Source organism: Falco naumanni, chromosome 15 (assembly GCF_017639655.2).
Source record: "Falco naumanni isolate bFalNau1 chromosome 15, bFalNau1.pat, whole genome shotgun sequence".
Lineage (NCBI taxonomy): Eukaryota > Metazoa > Chordata > Aves > Falconiformes > Falconidae > Falco > Falco naumanni.
The window spans coordinates 19,711,347-19,729,814 of NC_054068.1; the positions used below are offsets into that span (position 1 = coordinate 19,711,347).

Sequence of the window (18,468 nt, forward strand, 5' to 3'; positions counted from 1 at the left end):
TTAAGGCTTCCTTTTTTTTTTTATTTAATAGAACATGAAGCCGCAAGATACCCTTTCTCAGTGAAAGGTAAACATAAAATTACAAATTAAGGCCTTAAAAAACCTTCAAGCTTTATTGTGCCTTCTCGTTCCCCCAAACCTTAGCGATAACTGGTGTAGAACTCTCTGGATGAACTGCTACATTACAAGAAAATCAAATATAATTCGTCTTTTTAATTGGCCAACGCTATAGCAAAATTAGGAAAAATGTTTTCTTTTATTTTTCCCCTGCCAACAGTAGTGATTTTTAAGTTTTAATAATGAATTTTTAGCTGCTGGTGGTGGGAAGCAATGAAATACAACAGAGCTGCCCATCACACAGGCACACTTTCATTCTGCTTTGAATTTAAGTTAAAAGCTTCAACAAAATTAAACAAAATCAACTGATGAGATCACTCTTCAGTCTTCTCCAAAGGCATTTTGTTAATTACTAGCTTCCTTTTGGAAAGCCATGAGTTGTGATGCCTATGGAAATGACAACTGCAGCTTCCAGAACAGTGCACAAAGTTAACCTGATCACCTGGTTCTGAAACTCAACTCTTTATTCTTCCAGTCTAGCTTACACAGAGAAGCTCATCTGCTCTGCCTTAAGTGACTTCAAGCTTGGCCCACAAGGCCATTAGGCCTAAGTCCCTTCGGCTATTATATCACCACTTGGGAAACTGCATCAAGCTCCTTTAACCTGGAGGCTTATTAACAGAGGAGTCCATGCCTGGGAGACCTCTCCTTTTCCGGGCTGCAGTCTCTATTTTCCGCACCAGGTCCACATCCCACCGATGGGTGACAAAACTAACCACAGTTCCTGGAGCCTTGCTTCCCACCCGTCCAACTCGTCCCACGCGGTGCAAGTAATCCTGCAGGGTGTTTGGGAAGTCATAGTTGACCACTAGCTGCACACTGCTAGTGTCCAGCCCCCGCGAGGCAAGGTCAGTGCATACAAGGACAGACACATCACCCTTCTGGAAGGAGGCGAAAATGCCAGCTCTAGCAGCTGCTAACATCTGTCCCTGCAACCTCAGGTGCTTGATTTTGTGGTCATCCAGGACATAGCCCAGCCAGTTGACGGTGCTGGCACTGTTGCAGAAGATAAGAACAGCCCCACCAGATGCTGGGTGGTCTTTGAGTAGCTGCAGCAGTTCAGGCAACTTGTCCTGGCCTTTGAGGCGGACAAACTTCTGCAGGACGTGGGATGGCAGGCGGTGCAGGCTCTGGGTGGCGAGGGTGACAAACTGGCCCACATCGGTGAACTTCCCCAGAGTCTGGCTCAGCCCCGTGGGGAAGGTGGCTCCAACCACCACCACCTGCGTCCTCACCTCCCCGGGGCCGGCCAGCCCGGGAGCGCCGGCAGCCAGAGGCGCATGTGCCAGGATCTCCTCCAGCGGCTCCACGAAGGTGTCGTCCATCATCAGGGCGTCCACCTCGTCCAGCACCATCCAGCGCAGCCGCCCCAGGGCCAGGAAGCGCATCCGCAGCGCCCGCCACAGCGCCCCAGGGGTGCCCAGCAGCACGGCCACCCCCGGCGGCGGCGCCCGCAGCTGCCTCCGCAGCCCGCCCGCCGCGCCGCCGCCCGTCAGCCCGCGCACCTGCAGCTCCGCCGGCCGGCACAGCGCCGCCGTCACCGCGCCCACCTGCGCCGCCAGCTCCCGCGACGGCAGCACCACCAGCCCGCGGGGCGACGCCAGCCCCTCCGCCGGCGCCTCCGTCGGCCCCTCGGGGTGGCAGAGCAGCCTGTTCAGCAGGGGCAGCAGGTAGGCCAGCGTCTTGCCGCTGCCGGTCTCGGCGGCGCAGAGGGCGCTGCGGCCGCGGCGCAGCGCGGGGATGGCGAGGCGCTGCACGGCCGTGGGGCGGCACACGGAGAGGCCCTCCAGGCCGGCCAGCAGCGCCGGCGCCAGCCCCATCTCGGCGAAGGACGGGCCCTCCCGCTCCGCGTCAGCCGGCGGCGCCTGCAGGGCGGGAGCCGCCTCCTGCGAGGGCTCCAGCTGGAAGTAGTCCCCGTAAGCCTTCCTGTGCTTCCAGCCCGCCGACACCAGCGGCGGCCGCTCCCAGCGCCCCACCGTCTGCCAGCGGGGCTGGCTCAGCTCCGGCCGCCGGCTCCGCAGCAGCAGCTTCCCGGGCCGCGCCGGCACCGCCTCCCCCTTCCCGCGCCGCCGCCGCTGCTCGCCCCGCTGCAGGCGCAGCCGCAGGGCCCAGGGGACGCGCACCACGCTGCCGGGGGGCTGCCCGCCCGCCGCTGCCGCCCGGGTGGCCGCCGCCCCGCCGCGGCTCAGCGCCATGGCGGCCCCTCACGTGGTGGCGGCGGCGCTGCCCGATGACGCCGTGAGGAGACGCTTCCCTCCGGTTTCCCCCGCCCCCCGGAGCCGCGGCTGCGCCACGCTGGGAGGGTGAGTGCCGCGAGGGGAGGGGGGGGGATACTCGGCTGGTACCTCAGGGAGCGACGCGCCCTTCGCCTTTTCAGCTGCCGGCTGGGGGCTGAGCCCCGCGGGAGCCGCCGTGGCCCTGAGGGGCTCTGGCGGAGGCGGCCCCGGCGCCCCTCGCTCGGTGGCAGGAGCCGGGGCGGCGGGAGCTCCCCCACGGTTCGCCCCGGCGCCTCAGAGCGCCGCCGGGCTCCCGCAGGGGCCGGGTGAGCAGCCGCGGGGCCGCCGGGCCGCTCGGGGAGCCTGTCAGGTGGGACAGGACCGCGCGCTGCCCCTGCCCGCTTCCCGCCAAAGGGAAGCCCGGGGCGTTCGGCGGCGGGAAGTTCTATTCCGTGGCTGTTCCCCCTGATTTCTCTCTTTCAGGTAGTACCGCGACGGGAATGACGGTGAACGCACCTCTGTGCTTTACGGGAAAGAAGATCCTGGCTCCAATGGTGCGGGTGGGAACGTTACCCATGCGTCTTCTTGCTCTGGACTACGGTGCCGATATCGTGTACTGTGAGGTAGGAAGGATGAGCAGATGAGGCAGTCTTACCTGATAACATTGTTAAGAAAAGTACAAATAGACTTTGTTTATTGTAGGATTTTTTCTTCTTACACATAGTTTTCATCAGAAAAATGGGGAAAGAAGAATCGCCGTGGCTTAAGGCATTTCCTTTTGAGCAGTCTTCCAGTTATGACAAACCCTTATTTGAAGACTTTTCAATAATTTCAATTAATTTGGACAAAACAACAAAAAGTTATGGCAAACTCATTTTAAGACTGTTCAATGATTTCCATTCACCATAATGATTTCCTCACATTCTACTGTGTTTTTTTCGGGGGGGGGGGGGGGGTGGGTGATTGTGGTTTGGGTTTTTTTCTGGTTTTGAGTAGTCTCACAATTTTGAGGGAAGTCTTAGACTGACCAGCCGTCTCGCCTGGTTAGTTCTGCTGTGCTAAGCCAGAGCATCCATATGTACCCCTCACAGTGCTGCTGTTCTTGCTTAACAACTTTTTGTACAGCTGGGTGAAGTTGAGACATTTGCCACAGATATTATTGGTAGGACTAGGTACTTTGTCTTCACTGTCATTGTTGCAGTGCATCAGTATTCCCATTTTCCCCTTCAGTGCTATTATTAGCTCTTCTCAAATGTAGGCATGGGTACAAGTTAAATGACTCAGCTGAGATTTAAAAAAAAAAAAGCACAAACCACCAAACAAAACCCGCAACAGTAGAGTTAAACATAACATAAACGTGGCTTAAATACTGGCTTTCCTGGCAAGTGTTTGATCTGTGCCAGTAGAACAGACTGAAAAACAAACTGTCAGAATCTGTTGTTTATGATGTTCTCCAGGAACTCACAGCAGCTCTCTTGTAGTTAATTCATTGCCCTTTTTGGAGGGGAAGGAAAGATTTGTTCTCACACAGATAATAATGCTGTTTGTTTTACCACTTGTCTCTAGTTTCTAGAATTACAAATGATACTTAATTAGTTGGATCAGCTCCATGTGAAAAATAATTATTGCTGGGTGATTCAGAAGAAATCTCAAAATTCAGTAGAATAGTCACTGCTGGATGTCATAAAATTGGGAGTAATAAGGTGGTTTTCTTCTTTGAGAAATAATAATTAACAGTTTCCCAGTTGATGAATTATGACCTCACTGCTGTACATGGGATTAAGTGAGACTATACTTTTTTTTCATTCTCTGGGAGGCTAACTGTAGATCATGTATAGAGAAACCAAAAGCATAGTTTCAGAATCTAGACATCTTAAACACTAAAAGTGAGTCAAGCTTCAGACACCATTTGTACTTTTCCAGTGTCTTACACTTCTTAGTAGCAACAAAAAACCTTGTTACTGAGCAGCTACTGGATTTCACTAATCAGATTTGACAGGGCCATTGTATAGGAAGTGAGCAGAAGATAGTAATGTAGAAATTGTTGTGTTGGCCTTTTTTAGAAAAAACAACCCAAACCACAACAGAACACAAACATAAAAGTATTGCTTTGCTTACTGGTGAAGTCATAGGGTATAAGAAGCTATTTAATACAGTGCTGTAAACTGTATAGCTAAAGCAGTTTCTCCTTCACACACTTTTGGCCACAATTCCAGAGAACAATGCCTCAAAAGAGGAGACCCTCAAACTTCCTTAACAAGTTGCAGTATGTAACAAAACTTGTAGGATGTAAGTTATTCCTGTAGCCAAAACCCAGTTGTAGTTTTCCTAATGTCAGCTCAAAAAAAAAAAAAAAAATTGTCTCTTCTTTTTTCCATATTGCTGTTGAGACACAGGAGAGTTAAGATGCCATTGACATGGGGTAGTGTTTGCAGTTAGTTATCTGTCTTAATAAATTTTGTCAGAAAAACTATGTTTTGTGTGTTTTTTTAAGAACTGACAAGACAGTATAAAATACTTTTAGGCAATTACACTGCAAGTTGTTTGGCAACAGAACAGCATGGATAACTGCATTTTGTAATTTTATTTCTGTACATTAAAACTTGTTTTTCCAATTTATCCTTTTGTTTTCTAATCCTTTCCCCCCAACCCCCTCAATTTTGGAACTCAGAGGTGTTTCAGAACTTAACATGAACCTGATGAGAAGCATTAGTTAAAAGCTTAAATTAAAAGCACTGCTCTTAAGACCTATGGTATAATGCAAACAAATTGCAATTAGTCTAATTTATTGCTCATTTATCCCGTGTACATCAGCAGGTCTTAAACCTTGTCTTATTTGCTAAAAGAAAGATTCTCTAGTAGACTAAACAACTTCAAGTACCTAACATTTGTGGTGGGCTGACCCTGGCTGGACACCAGGTGCCCGTTGGCACTGACCTTGGTGTCTGCAGAGTTGTTTCTTTCACATGTTCTCTCTCCAGCTGCAATTGCTGTTGCGCAGTAACTTTTCCCCCTTAAATACGTTAAGGCACTACCTTATGGGAGGGTTAGAGGCACTACCACTGTCGCTGATGGGCTGCCTTGGCCAGCAGCGGGTCTGTCTTGGAGCTGGCAAGCGTTGGCTCTGTTGAACATAGGGGAAGCTTCTAGCAGCTTCTCACAGAAGCCACCTCTTAGCCCCCTTGCTACTACTACCTTGCCACAAAAACCTAGTACAACACTACAGTGTAGTGGGCTTTTTTCCCGGTTTATGTAACAGTTGGATTAGCAGCTGCATATTTCAGCATATAAGTTATTAATTAAAGGCAGTCAGTTTGTCTTAAAGCTCACCTATAATCAAGTTGATGAGATACATATGAAAAAAGGACTCAAATTCCTTAATAAAGTGAATGCATACATCTGTAGTTAAGCTTATATATGTAGGTAGAAGTCCTGGTTTCTTCTAAAGAAAAGTCACTAGTTCTAGAGCAAATGGTGACTGAATGGTAGGTTCTCCAGTAAAGATTAATGCAAAGCTTTATTTTGTCTTTTAACAAATGTGGAGAACTGTTGAAACTCAAGAGTAAGGTTAAAAAATTTTAAAGCATAATAATGCTGTTCTGTTCACCTATGTGCTTAACCAGTATAAATGTACATTGATTCTGTGGTTATAGTGGTGTTATCATCCCCTTCCATTCCAAGTGGTTTGTTTCTAGCTTGCTAGATAGGTATTTGAACAAAATGGTTCTTCTAGAACCATGCAAACATGTCATGTTCATACGTACTATTTTGAAACTTCAGTTGAGTGTGTTACATAGTTTTCTTGGTTTTGTTTGCATTTTTTTTTCTGTATTTGGTGTCCTGTGAGAGTTATTTAATAAAATGGGCAACTGTTTAGAGCTGGGTGGTTTAAACACTTCAACTCACTGAGATATTTTATTCTTTCTTCTCAGGAGCTGATTGACATAAAGATGCTGCAGTGTAAGAGGGTTATAAATGGCAAGTATGGCATTTCTTTTGTTAGTATCTGTAAACATTCTTCTTTCTAGTTAAGAGAAAAAGTAATTATTTTTCTGAAGTAATTTTATAGTGATTACAATGAGGTATCAGTACATCTCATCTCTCTAAATTGTGTCTAGGGACTTAAAATAAGCTTTTGAACCACTACCTTACACCTGTCTGCCGCTATACAGTTTCAAACTTTCAGTTTCCCTTTTAAAGGAATTTCAATAGTCCAGTTAATATCCCTTGGGAAAACTATAAATGTTTTTGGAGGATAGGGCTAATTTAATAGTAATTGACAGTTCGCTATTCTTTTTAGGGCCCTAAAATAAGATTTTTCTCCACCATTGACTTAACTTATTACAAGGATTCAATGAGGTTTTTGGTGAACTCTGACAGCAATCAGGTCACTGAGTGTGCAGGCCCTCTAAAGTGAAAGACTGCGTAATTTTAGCTCCTGGAATGATGTCTTCCTCTTTTTAGGAAGAAAAACGGGATCAGTGTGGAAAGCCATTACTCATGTTTTACATGGTGCTTCCTGGTAGCAGGTGAAAGAAACTAGTAGTTTGAATAAACAGGACATTGAAGTTCCAGTGCATTGTTTAAAATCTGAAACAGTTTAATGTGGGTTAACAAGACAAATAATAAAATTTATTTAAGAGGTAACCCTCCATTCTGTATCTACGTACTGACTTCAGCCTCTCTACTGCCTTGGTATGCTATTATACTAAAAAATAAACAGAAAACTTGGTTTGGGGTTTTTGTTGTTTGAGGGTTTTTTTTCAGAGATTTTTCATGTATATGTGCTAATGGAAAACACAATTTTCTGAGAAAAGCTACTAATATTGGTTACAAAGCATTTTAATTTTTCAAGAAAAGTTTGATAGTGTCCAGGAACCAAATTAATTTGAACTGCAGTAGAGAGTTTTCAATCGTGAGTCTTTGTAGGTGTTAGCTGTCTGTAACATTGTAACTTACATGCCTTTTAGTCTACTGCAGTAAAGAAGCAAGACATACAAGATCTCGCTGTTTATCGTTCTTTTATTAACTTGACATGCATGGCCTGGATTTGGCCTAATGTGATTTTCACAGACAAGTTCTTAAAAAGATGTCTTTGAGACCTCCCCAGCTGAGTGGCATGAGAAGCAGTTGTTCGTAGTGTTTCTGTTGGGAAACAGAAGTCCACTACAAATCTGCTTTCCCCTCCTACCCCTTCCCCAGAATAGCACCATTATGTTCATTCTGCCTGATTCATCATTACACTTGTTCTGGTGCTGATGCTTGTCCAAGAGACAGGCTGTGGGGATGTTAGGGAGTACTATGGGAGGGAAAGAGCAACACACAAGAAACGTACTTCAAGGACGTGTAGGAGGTAGGGTGCCATTAGTTCTGCTGTTCACAGAAGACTTCTGTGATAGCATTTCATTTGGATACAAGTTACATAGTCATATTACTTTGTGATTACATTTGTATATAATTTTTTCTGTTTTATCTGTTTCTCGTTTCATGTAGAAGTACTTGAAACGGTAGACTTCGTCGCACCTAATGAAAGAGTTGTTTTCAGAACTTGTGAAAGGGAGAGGCACCATGTTGTCTTTCAAATGGTAAGAAACCCACCTCAGGTACTCTTCTAATAGCAACATAGTTACACAAGGTAGCACTAGTAACATTAATCTAAGTCTGAAGCCACTCTCCCTATTGCAGACTATCAATTTCTTGATGCTTCAGGTGGAGGTAAAGTTTCATGCCAAATATGTTGCAGAATTCCTAAGCTGTTGGTACACATGTGGTCAAGATGATACATTATAAGCTCTCTGTACAGCTCTTTTCAGAAGAGGTAATTAAGATGAATTCCTTGCTCTCTAACAGTAGCTTGTTTCTGTAATAGTTGTCTTTGATATATTTCTGAACATATAGGTACCAAAAATAAATTATGCTGTTATTTGATCACATGCTTAAGTCTTGCATTGTCCAGTAAACAGTCTCACTGGGAAGACTGAAATAAATGGCATTGTTTAGTGTAGATAAGAGAGGATTAATGTGTGCATTAACATTGCACAAATGGGTCAAAGGCTGCTGGAGATAAAAAGACAGCAATTTGCTCTTCAAGACCACTGTGTAGGACAAGAGATGATGGGGGCTGGAGGGAGGGAGGGAGAAGTGTGGACTGTGTTAGATATTGAAAAAGACCTTTTTCAAAGGTAATGATCGTCCGGAATAGGTCGCTTGTAGAGGCTGTAGAATTTTTATTAGTGGAGCTTCTTAAGACCATAATAAATTAATATCTAATAGTGATGGGCTAAGAACATTGGATACTGCTGTAGGTTAAGAGGGTGGACAGACTTCTCTGGATCCCTTTTTGCATCACCTTCTGTCATTCAGTGGCTGGCTTTAGTACATGCTTTGGATAAATGTTTTGGCTGTCTGTTGTGCTGTGAATGGGTCTCTGTCACTTTACACTAAATGCTTAGAGCAAATGTAGTTATACACATGTGCAAATAAGCACATTTTTTTTTATTAATTTGGTTATATTTTATAATTATAAATCCTCTTGTTTTACCAACAGGGTTCAGCAGATGCTGAAAGAGCACTGGCTGTAGCTAAGCTTGTGTAAGTTCTCATCTCACCCTCTTCCCACCATGGGTTTGTTTAGAGGTTTTTTGTACAGAGGAATTATTGTAGAAGACATTTTCTTATGATTGAGAGGATCAAGGTAGGTCTTGATAGGACTAAGAAAAGTTCTGTAGGAGCTGCACAGTAAAGTAGCATATCAAAAGACCAGTGGTATAATGGTTTAACTGCAATTTCTATTTAAAATAATTCTTGTTTGAAGCAGCAGCTACATAAGTTCTATACTGGGATTGATAGCTTTTTGCTAGTGCAGTAATTGTGTCCTGCATCTCTCCAGTATGAAATTTCCCTGGGTATTGCACAGCTGCAAGTAAGACCAGTATGTCTGAAAATGTCTCCTATTGTTTGTGGTTTGAAGCCCCCAGTAAAGTGTGCAAAACAGGAAAGTCTCTCTCAAACCTTTTTAAAAGGCGTTTTTAAGCCTCCATTTTAAGTAGATAGCAAGTCCTATTGAAACTTCTTTAGTGACGGTGAATTTAGTGATAGATATATTTATATATACTTAATCCTATATAAACGTATTTAAGATGAGTATTTGCAGCTTCTGCAAGACACTGGTCATTGAAGCCTGTGGACAGACTCATCTCCAGTCTGCTATTAAAATAAATATGTAAATTATGTAAGAAAGAAGTTAGAAATTCAGAAGTTCCAATAAAAACTTCATCTTAAATTCTCATTTAAGCTTTAATGATGATGAAACAAGTTCCCTGGAAAGATGTCCATTTCCTGATTCTTGTTCTAATATGCTGAGAAATATTTTAATTGTTTATTGTCTTTTAGAGAGACTGATGTAGCTGGTATTGATATCAACATGGGATGCCCAAAAGAATATTCTACTAAGGCAAGTGGATTTTGATTACTCCTATTTAAGATTTTTGTTTCTTAGAGGTGCGGAATGCATATTCTTGTTTTCTGGGTTGAACAAAAGCAGTAAAATTTTCATGCAGATAAACGTGAGTTTATTTTCTTGCAATAAACAAAAGAGTCTTGAAGGTGTCATGGCCCTAATACAGTAAAATAACATGGTCTATTGGAAATCTGTGTTGTATGTTACATTTAAAAGTAAATCCTGTAAGGCAGGATAAAATAAAATGGTTTGTTTGTGGTTGGGTTGTTTTTTTTAGTGTTTTCCTGAGTTCATTAATTTGTTGGATGAATGAAATATGTTCTTCTTGGCCTTAAGAAAAACAAGACTCACAGTTTGTCATCCAAGCAAGTAAACATTCGCAACTTAGCAATGCTGAGTTCAATTATTGGTCAGTTTTATTTGGATCAGTTAAAACTTGGTGATATTTTAGTTAAGCACATGCAATTCTAAACTAGTCCTGTGTCATTTGTGGCTAAAACAAAGTAGTCAAACTGGTTGTTAGCACTGTTAAGCCAGTTGGTGTACAGACAAAAGATCAATGAATTAGGCCATGGAGCTCCATTTTGATGTCATGTTCATGCAGAATAGATAAGACAAATTTAGCACTTGCTGTCAAAGAAAAAGAACTTTAACTTAGAAGACTTTAAAATTCATTCCGGAGAAGTCGTCTGGCTGTTGCATTTAAACTTTCTATCCTCTGATCTTTGTAGTATTGTCATTTTTAGCATTTGGAGTAAGTTCTCTGTCATGTGAAGCTGTAATGCTTCATCCTTCAGTTGAAAAAAAAGCAATATATCCACACAGGCAGTACTTTTACTTTCTAATTCTGTGTTACCTATCTTTACATCTGGAAGCTCTTTACTGGACTTTTACTAAAGCAAGAGCATGAATGTAAATGGTAACTGGAAATCTGCCCTAATTCCTATTATCAGCCTAAGATTTTATAGAGCTTACGTATTTTCTTTCGTGAAACCAGGTTGCCTGTGGACCAAGACTACTTTTTTCCCCCCTGTCCCCTTTCACAGTAGAAAAAAATAGAATTCTGTGGTAGTTTATTGTACCTGGAGCATAAAAACATGGCTGATTGAAATGCATTAAAGTGATATTGTTAAAATGGAATAGTAAAGGCCAAAGCTGACACTGCCAAATATGCCTCTACCTTGCACGGTGCGGTGATGCTGTACAGACTTTACTCCACATAAGTATATCATCCTCCTTTCGCAGTTTTTCAGCCAAGAGAAAAGGATGCTCTGTCTAAATGGATATATTTTCCATTAATGACATATCTTTTGTTAAAACTACTTGAAAAGGGTTTGTTTCAGATCACGTTGCCTTAAAGAAATACAAGGACAAATAATGTCATGGAGTTTTGGAACAGAAGAACCAAAGGGTCCTAGTGATTGTACATAGTGTATATCAAGAGAGGCTGATGTTTTCCCATCACAAAGATTGGTTTTCCTTTGGAGCATGTGAGGTGTGTAAGAACATTGGATACCTTTCAGGTATCTAGTATCTTCACTGTAGCGGTTCATAGTTTTTCAGCCTGGATCTGACAATGGTCATTGTTGAAAGTACCAGGTGATGGTGCAAGAAAGGCATAGGATGGATCAATTTGTAGGGGGATTTTCTGTTTCACTACTTCTTAGTTTTGTAGGTTGGCTTGCACTCTGAAGAATAATTACTTAAATTCTTCTAATACTAAACATATGGTATGTTTAATTACATGACCAAAACCCATCTAACTTGTCATTACTTTTACTCACATACATTTCTAAGGTCTTTTCTGTTTTAATCCCATTAACTTTTTTGTTTCAATGATAAGTTATGAAAATGACAAGGTAAGTGAGGTATGGTGCAAATAATATTTCACATTCTTTTAAACTCAAATTTCAATTTCCCCTGTTCCAGAGTCTTTTTATTTATGTACTTAGATTCTGTTGTTTCTGAACTTCCTCTGTTTTTCTGCCAGGTGGCTTGAGATAAAGTGGTATTACCAAGGAACTGTAGTAATGCTGAGTACATGTCATTAAATTCATAATGGTCTGGTGATATTTCCAGTAGTGTTTTCTTTAGCCTTAATTACTTTCTTCTGTATTATAACTAATTACATGGAAGACTATTCTATCTTTTCACAGAATAATAATTAAGAACAAAACACCAAAAAATCCACCCTGTATAAGGATGAAAGATCAAAAATTTCAGTGCTGGCGAATGGTTATTCTGCAGCAGTAGTTTTGGATCAAAAAAGTTCATAGAATTTTGAACTTATTTCTTATGTCTGCCTGTTGGCCTCTAGATCTATGTATGCAGATGAAATAGGGCAGAAAGAACAGCTGAAATGCTGAATTAACATTTTTTTTTTGTTTTTTGTAATTTGTGTTCAATATGGCCATTTAATTTGTCTTGGCCTGTTTTTCTAAATATACTGTGTAGACGGAAACTACTGACATCAAGACCTCTCAAATGGGGTGTGTAATGTTAAAACAATGAACCTGTTCAGCTATCACTTAATGAATAGAAACCAGATAATTACAGTTGCTAAAAATGGCTTTTTGAAATCCTGTCTGCTCCATAAAGTGATGGGAGCAAGTTGGTGCCCTGAATTACTGCTTAATTATTCTGATATGGTTCTAGGAAATGTTTCACCAAAGTGTTCAGTAGTGCTCCTGCATTTTAGATGTTGCTGTTTTCTCTTTTTTCATTAACATAACATCGTCCTTTTGCTGTGGTCTGCTATTAGGCTGTGCTGGTTTTGGCTAGGATAGAGTTAATTTTCTGGATAGCAGCGAGTATGGGGCTGTGTTTTGAATTTGTGTGGAAAACAGTGTTCATAATTCAGAGATGTTTTTGTTATCACTGAGCAGTGCTTACACTGAGTCAAGGCCTTTTCTGACTCACCCCCTTAGTGAGTAGGCTGGGGGGCACAAGAAGTTGGGAGGGGACACAGCTGGGTCAGCTGAGCCCAGCTGACCCAAGGGATATTCCATACCATAGGATATCATGCTCAGTATGTAAAGCTGGGGGGAAAGCTGGTCAGGGGCTGCTGTTTGGAAACTGGCTGGGCATCAGTCGGCAGGTGGTGACCAAGCATCACTTGTTTTGTGTATTCTAATTCTGTTATTATTTTATTTTCCCTTCCTTTTCTGTCCTATTAAACTGTCTTTATCTCAACCCATGTATTTTACTTCCCCCTCCCCCATATCACTGGGGGGGGGGGGCAGGACTGGTCGAGGGCTGTGTGGTGTTTTAACTGCCTCCCAGGTTAAACCATGACATAGACAAAATAATGGAGTTGAAAAATGTGCTTGCCTAGTGTGTAATGTTTCTGTGTATTTTCCCAGGGAGGTATGGGAGCAGCACTGCTATCTGATCCTGACAAAATAGAGTCTGTAAGTATCACCTTGTGCGTTTTGAACTGCCTTGGGAAATACATGTACTGTGCTCTACTGGAAGCAGGAATGAATGCATAGAAGACAAATTTGGAAAAGCTAGAGTGGAATAACCGCTTCTGAATACTGACATTAAGGTTATGGATAAATAATCCTGATTAGTTCTCCTTGTCATTGTCTGGGCTATAAAATTGTCGCCTTCTTCCTTTTCAGTTTAAAAACTTTCACAGTGTGGTGCTGTATTTCTAGTGGGAGGAGTTTTATGCACATATATATGTAAATCTGTATAAAACCCTATGTGATCCAGTATGAAAAAGATTTATATGTATGTATATATCTATGTCCTTATGTATTCTTTAATATATATCCTTAAAACCCTGTATGAGCCTATATAAAAAAGATACGTATACATCTATCTCTACATAATATAGATAGATAATATGTTTTGTTTGGTTGGTTTTGTCCTAAGGACTTCTCAGCTTCCTGAGATTAAATGGAGTCCAGACATTGCTCTGGCTTTCCAGGAGCATTGTTAGCATATAGTTCTTTTATTTTCTTTCTGTTTAAAGACCTGATTCTTCATAGCTCATATGAGTTGACTGTGAAATTTGTCTTATTTTCCCTTAGCTTCTAGTTGCTCACTGTATCCTCCTTCAGCATTTTTGAGGGCAGTTCTAGTTACAGTTGACCTCAGTAATAACTGAATCACGGTACACAGTGGCAAATGTTTCAAGGTAGTTATTCTTTATTTCTTGTACTGTCAAAAATATGCAGATCTGGACAAAACAAGAATACCAAAAGCATTGCTTTGTCTTTTTCCATGTGGCTTTTTGGTGTGTTTTGTTTTAAGGGTTGTTTGATGTAGGTCAGTCCTTTGAAGACACCAGACTCTTTTCACTCACCTGCATGACATTTTCTGAATGATAGTCTTTTTCTGATCCCTGCAGCTCATGCCTTTTTCTTCTGTCTAAAGTGGGTGTTGAGTCAATTTTTCTTCTGTAAGTCCTTCCTCTTATTGTGATAACACCATTCAGCTTTGTAGGCTATTAGGACTTAGACAGTTTCAACAAGCTGTTCTATTGCTTAGTAACTATTCTCTGTAAGCTCAGACATGAAAACAGGTTGTTCTGTGTCATTTATTTCATTCTCCGAGGACATGCCATTAGAAGAGCATGTCATCAAAGTTATAACCATGATGGAGTGTTAGTCTTTTGCTAAATGTAAGAATCTTTTGCTGTCAAGAGCCACGTTGGTAGCTAAGATGTATAAACTGACCATTCAGGAACTGGAAACATTATTAAGTGTGTCAAAGCAAGAGTTTAAATGAAATAGACTGGACCTATTACTCTCTCTTTCGTTAGGTGATGGGAAAAGCAAAAGTACAAGTGATCCAGTCTTGATCACAAAACATTTTTGTAGAAGTTTGGTATCAGTCTCGATTTTTTGAAAGAGAAACAGAATCAAATAAATGTTACTATCCTGCAGAAAGTCAGCTAATAATACAGGCAACAGAACTGGAACCAGAACCCAATTTTTTGAGGCCTGTATGATGTTCCATGAATTAAGTAAGGGGGGTAATAGCATGCAGAATTAAATTGTAATTTATGAAGCATGAGGTGATGAAGGCTGAAAGAAAAAAAAATTAGGAGTGGGAATTGAGAGGAAAATATTTAGCAGGCTAGAAGTAAATCTGGCAAAAGTATTTCTCATAGGAATGAGACCCAGTTTTAAATATGACTGCTTACAGTTTCTTTTCCCCTTTACAACCGTTACATTTTGTTTTGATCTTCAGAAGAGCAAGAAACCTGATATTCAAAAATTTGGAATTGCCCTTTTCAATGTAAGGTGTTAATAGGCAGCAAAATCTTAAGCATGAAAATTACTCTTAGCCAACTGTGAAGGGATAACTAAACTCATAGCCTGCAAAAGACATCAAATTGCAGCTCCAAATCAAGCTTTCCTTACAATTAAAAGGTGTAGGGTTTGGTTGTCGCATTGGAATCCTTAATGAGGCTGACATTGAAGACTTAGAAGATTTGCTGATGATGCTGTTGTAAGAAAAATATAGTGATGATGTTTGGAAAATTATGTCATTTTATTTTGATTTATATGCAAAACGTAATAGAAATTAAAAATACTAGAGAGAGGGGGTTTTAGATCATTGTCTTGGATCTTACTGTTTCATTTGAGTGAATACTACTGAGAAAAGATTTAAGTAGACAGTGCAAGGTGACGTGAATTACTTGGTAGTTGTTCTGAGTATAAGAACTTGTGAATGCTAGCTATAACAGCTCATTTCTGTATTGGGAACCTAGTAAGTGCAGTAACATTAACCAAAATTCAAGTTTCATAGTATATGCAGTTCTGAAAGAAATAATTTACCTGCAGTTCCATCCATTTTATACAAGGGAAGTGTACTCAGAATAACATGCATGATAATATATCAAAAACCGGTTGAAAACCACAATTTTTTCTAATAACAGTCAGGATCAGCTGGTTTCCACTCATATTTTAGAGTGCGATTTATGTACATATTTGTATAGATTTCTGGTACCACATATTGTGTACTCGTAAGTGATTTAAACATGTATAGGCCATTAGATGGCCCTTTTAAGTGTGGTCTGTTGGACTCAAATTCAGCCTGTGAAAAGGAGATTCTTTCCATAGCTTGGTTCTTAAATGGTTAAACTAACAACTGCTCATTTGTCTGCTTATTCTGAGTTTGTTTTTAATGAATAAAATGTGCTTTGTGTCAAGCATGGAATTCAGTTTACAATTTTTGTTTTCTTTTAGAAGATCCAGTAATGTTGCTTGGTATATCCCTTTTTTTTTTCATTTTGGCCTTTTTCTTAAAATAAAATTTCTTTTTAGGGAATACTTACATTATGTTTTCATAAGAAAGTCGCAACTCTAATATAAGATTGAAAACAGTTTCATGAAGATGTAAAGCTTCTGCATTTTGTTTTAATAATATCAGAGTTTACTGGTCACCGCATTAAAAGCAGTGTTAAAACTCTAGCAGCAGTTAACTGCTCTGTAAAAATCCAGTTAAAATCAAAAAGTCAAATAAAAATGGCTTTGACTAGAAATAGGTTTGTATATCTATCGGATAAAGTGATACACTTGATACAGACTGCATGCGTCCATCTAGTAGGTAAGTTTATAGGGAGAGTAACTGGTGTTACATTGTTCTAATTTCTTTGTGTCTTCAAGAGGGGAAGGAGGGCTTTATTAGTGTTACTGCTATGATCATGGTTTTGTCTTTTTTTCTTTTTCCAGATACTGACTACCCTTGTTAAAGGAATTTGTAAACCAGTAACCTGCAAAATCCGCATTTTGCCCTCAGTAAGAACATAAATCATAATGTTAAACTGTTTAGTTGTTGTTTATTTCTGTGATCTTAAGATAAGTTAGAAATATAACATTCTAATCTATTGGCCTTTTAGATCTGTTTTTGTGAAATAGCACTTGGAATTATAATTTGTTTGGGGTGCTGTCATGACCTAAACAGTTAGTGGGTGTATAAAAATCGTGATTTTTATGTCATAGAGACACAAGAGGGTGTAGGATGCCACCCCTTGAGCAGCCGGGAGGTGTTGTTAATTCCTATTTCTCACCTGGGGCAGCCAACAGATGATTGTTTTCTCTAATTCAGATCAATTTATATTTTTTTTCCAGACAGTTTTCCTGTACCTGCAGTCAGAATAGCCAGTTACAGATTATTTCTTTCTCAAGATGTTTTCCCCTTTTTCCAGACTATTTCTTACCTTTTCAGTTGATAAGTTGCTGTTGCAGTTCCTTGATTTTTGCACTTCCCGATGGTATGTCAGGATGTCTCTGGTTTCTAGGTACCCAGTTGCACTTACTGGGGATGCTTCTGATTCTGATTCTAGTTCCCAGGCTAGTGGTTTTCAGGCTGGCAGGCATTTTCTCTCTCAGTATTTTTCAGAAGATATTTTCTTCTGTTAAGCAATTTTACCCTTCCAACCAGGTTGCTTTTCTGGCTGCTCACATCAGATGCCAAATTTCATTTCTCCTCCCTAATTTAAAATGTCAAGAAAATACTAAACATTAGATATCTGCACTTGGCTTTATTCTGTTGAACTCCAAATGGAGATATTTCTATTAAAAATATTTTATTCCTGTTTACTGTAATCCATGGAGTTAATCCCAAAGCTTTTGCTGGTGGATAATACTAAATGAAAATAAAAAGGAAAAGTGCATTCCTATTTTTGAAAACAACTGCCAAATGTGGAATTGACTGAGTACATGTACATAAACACAGTGTGATGAACTTGGAATTTCTTGACAGTCTGCTTGAAGTTTAAACTTCAAGAGGGGAAGACCAAACCCTAATGTTACTTCTCCAACTTCCAACGCTCATGTTAATGATGAAGTTTTCAATAGTGAAATTGTGTTTATGAAAGAAACTCCATATGCTCTATAAACTACTCATACTCTACACTGCAAGGAAATTTTGCATTGACTCCTGATTTACTGTATGTGCAATGACAGCAATAAATACTACAAATGTTACGCAAGTTAAAAACAACTTCTGTAGCCTTTGTAGAAACTGACAGATTGAAGCACTGAAATTGCTAGCTTATACAATGAGGTTCGTAATCTTCCTTGCAACACCTTTCTTGCAATTAGAATTACTTTTTTTCTGGGTAGATTTCTGGGTATGATAATTCATTTTGAAGAAATTATGGTAAGAATATGGTATTGCTAAAGCTGTAACATTTTGTTTTGTCAGTATTTTTCTAGAATTTAAATGCTAAGAATGTAGTGAAAATACATAGGTTCTTTTCTTTTTTTACAGCTGATACAGCTTTCTTACTGGATTTTTTTTTTCCAATTGAATTCCCTACATAATTTTAAGCCTCCAGAAGGTGACGTGCCTTCTCTTTTAATGACTGATTATTTTGCAATTGTGTATTTAATTGCCTGCCTAGATGCTGTGATTGCATATGACCTGAATAGATATTACTGTAGATGGATGAACTGTGACTGAGCTAGCTATTGTTGAAAAGTTATTTACACATGCACTTAAAATGTTTAAATGAAGCCTGTGTGAAAAGAATCAGTAACTCTAAGATCATTTTGGTACTGAAGTATGAATCAGAGAACTGGCACCTCACCTTTTTATTTTATACAACTATGCGAGAGCCTCTTCCTTTTTGTTTCAAGCTGCTTTTGCATAACGACATCCATCAGAACAGCAGGTGAGCTTCTGCCTCTGTGTCCATGCCACCTGGTAGATGCT

General features: G+C 40.6%; 2 protein-coding genes across 4 annotated transcripts in view; one reads left to right on the plus strand and one right to left on the minus strand.

Moving 5' to 3' along the window:
• DDX28 (DEAD-box helicase 28) lies at positions 1 to 2,364 on the minus strand. Its single transcript, XM_040615257.1, has one exon. It carries the CDS (start codon positions 2,310 to 2,312, stop codon positions 717 to 719), a length of 1,596 nt encoding a protein of 531 aa, XP_040471191.1. The 5' UTR covers positions 2,313 to 2,364; the 3' UTR covers positions 1 to 716.
• The window catches only part of DUS2 (dihydrouridine synthase 2), a 26,628-nt gene continuing 10,485 nt past the window's right edge, over positions 2,326 to 18,468 (plus strand). Inside the window, exons 1-8 of one of the 3 annotated variants that reach the window (XM_040615258.1) lie at positions 2,326 to 2,420; positions 2,817 to 2,956; positions 6,266 to 6,311; positions 7,827 to 7,918; positions 8,881 to 8,924; positions 9,726 to 9,786; positions 13,155 to 13,202; positions 16,482 to 16,547. In XM_040615258.1, coding sequence (XP_040471192.1) covers positions 2,834 to 2,956; positions 6,266 to 6,311; positions 7,827 to 7,918; positions 8,881 to 8,924; positions 9,726 to 9,786; positions 13,155 to 13,202; positions 16,482 to 16,547 — 480 coding nt within the window. In that variant the 5' untranslated portion in view covers positions 2,326 to 2,420; positions 2,817 to 2,833. The other 2 variants (XM_040615261.1, XM_040615260.1) reach the window with 2 other exon arrangements.

Coding starts and splice junctions, on each gene's coding strand:
- DDX28 (XM_040615257.1), bottom strand. CDS start 2,312: ATGGCGCTGAGCCGCGGCGGGGCGGCGGCCACCCGGGCGGCAGCGGCG.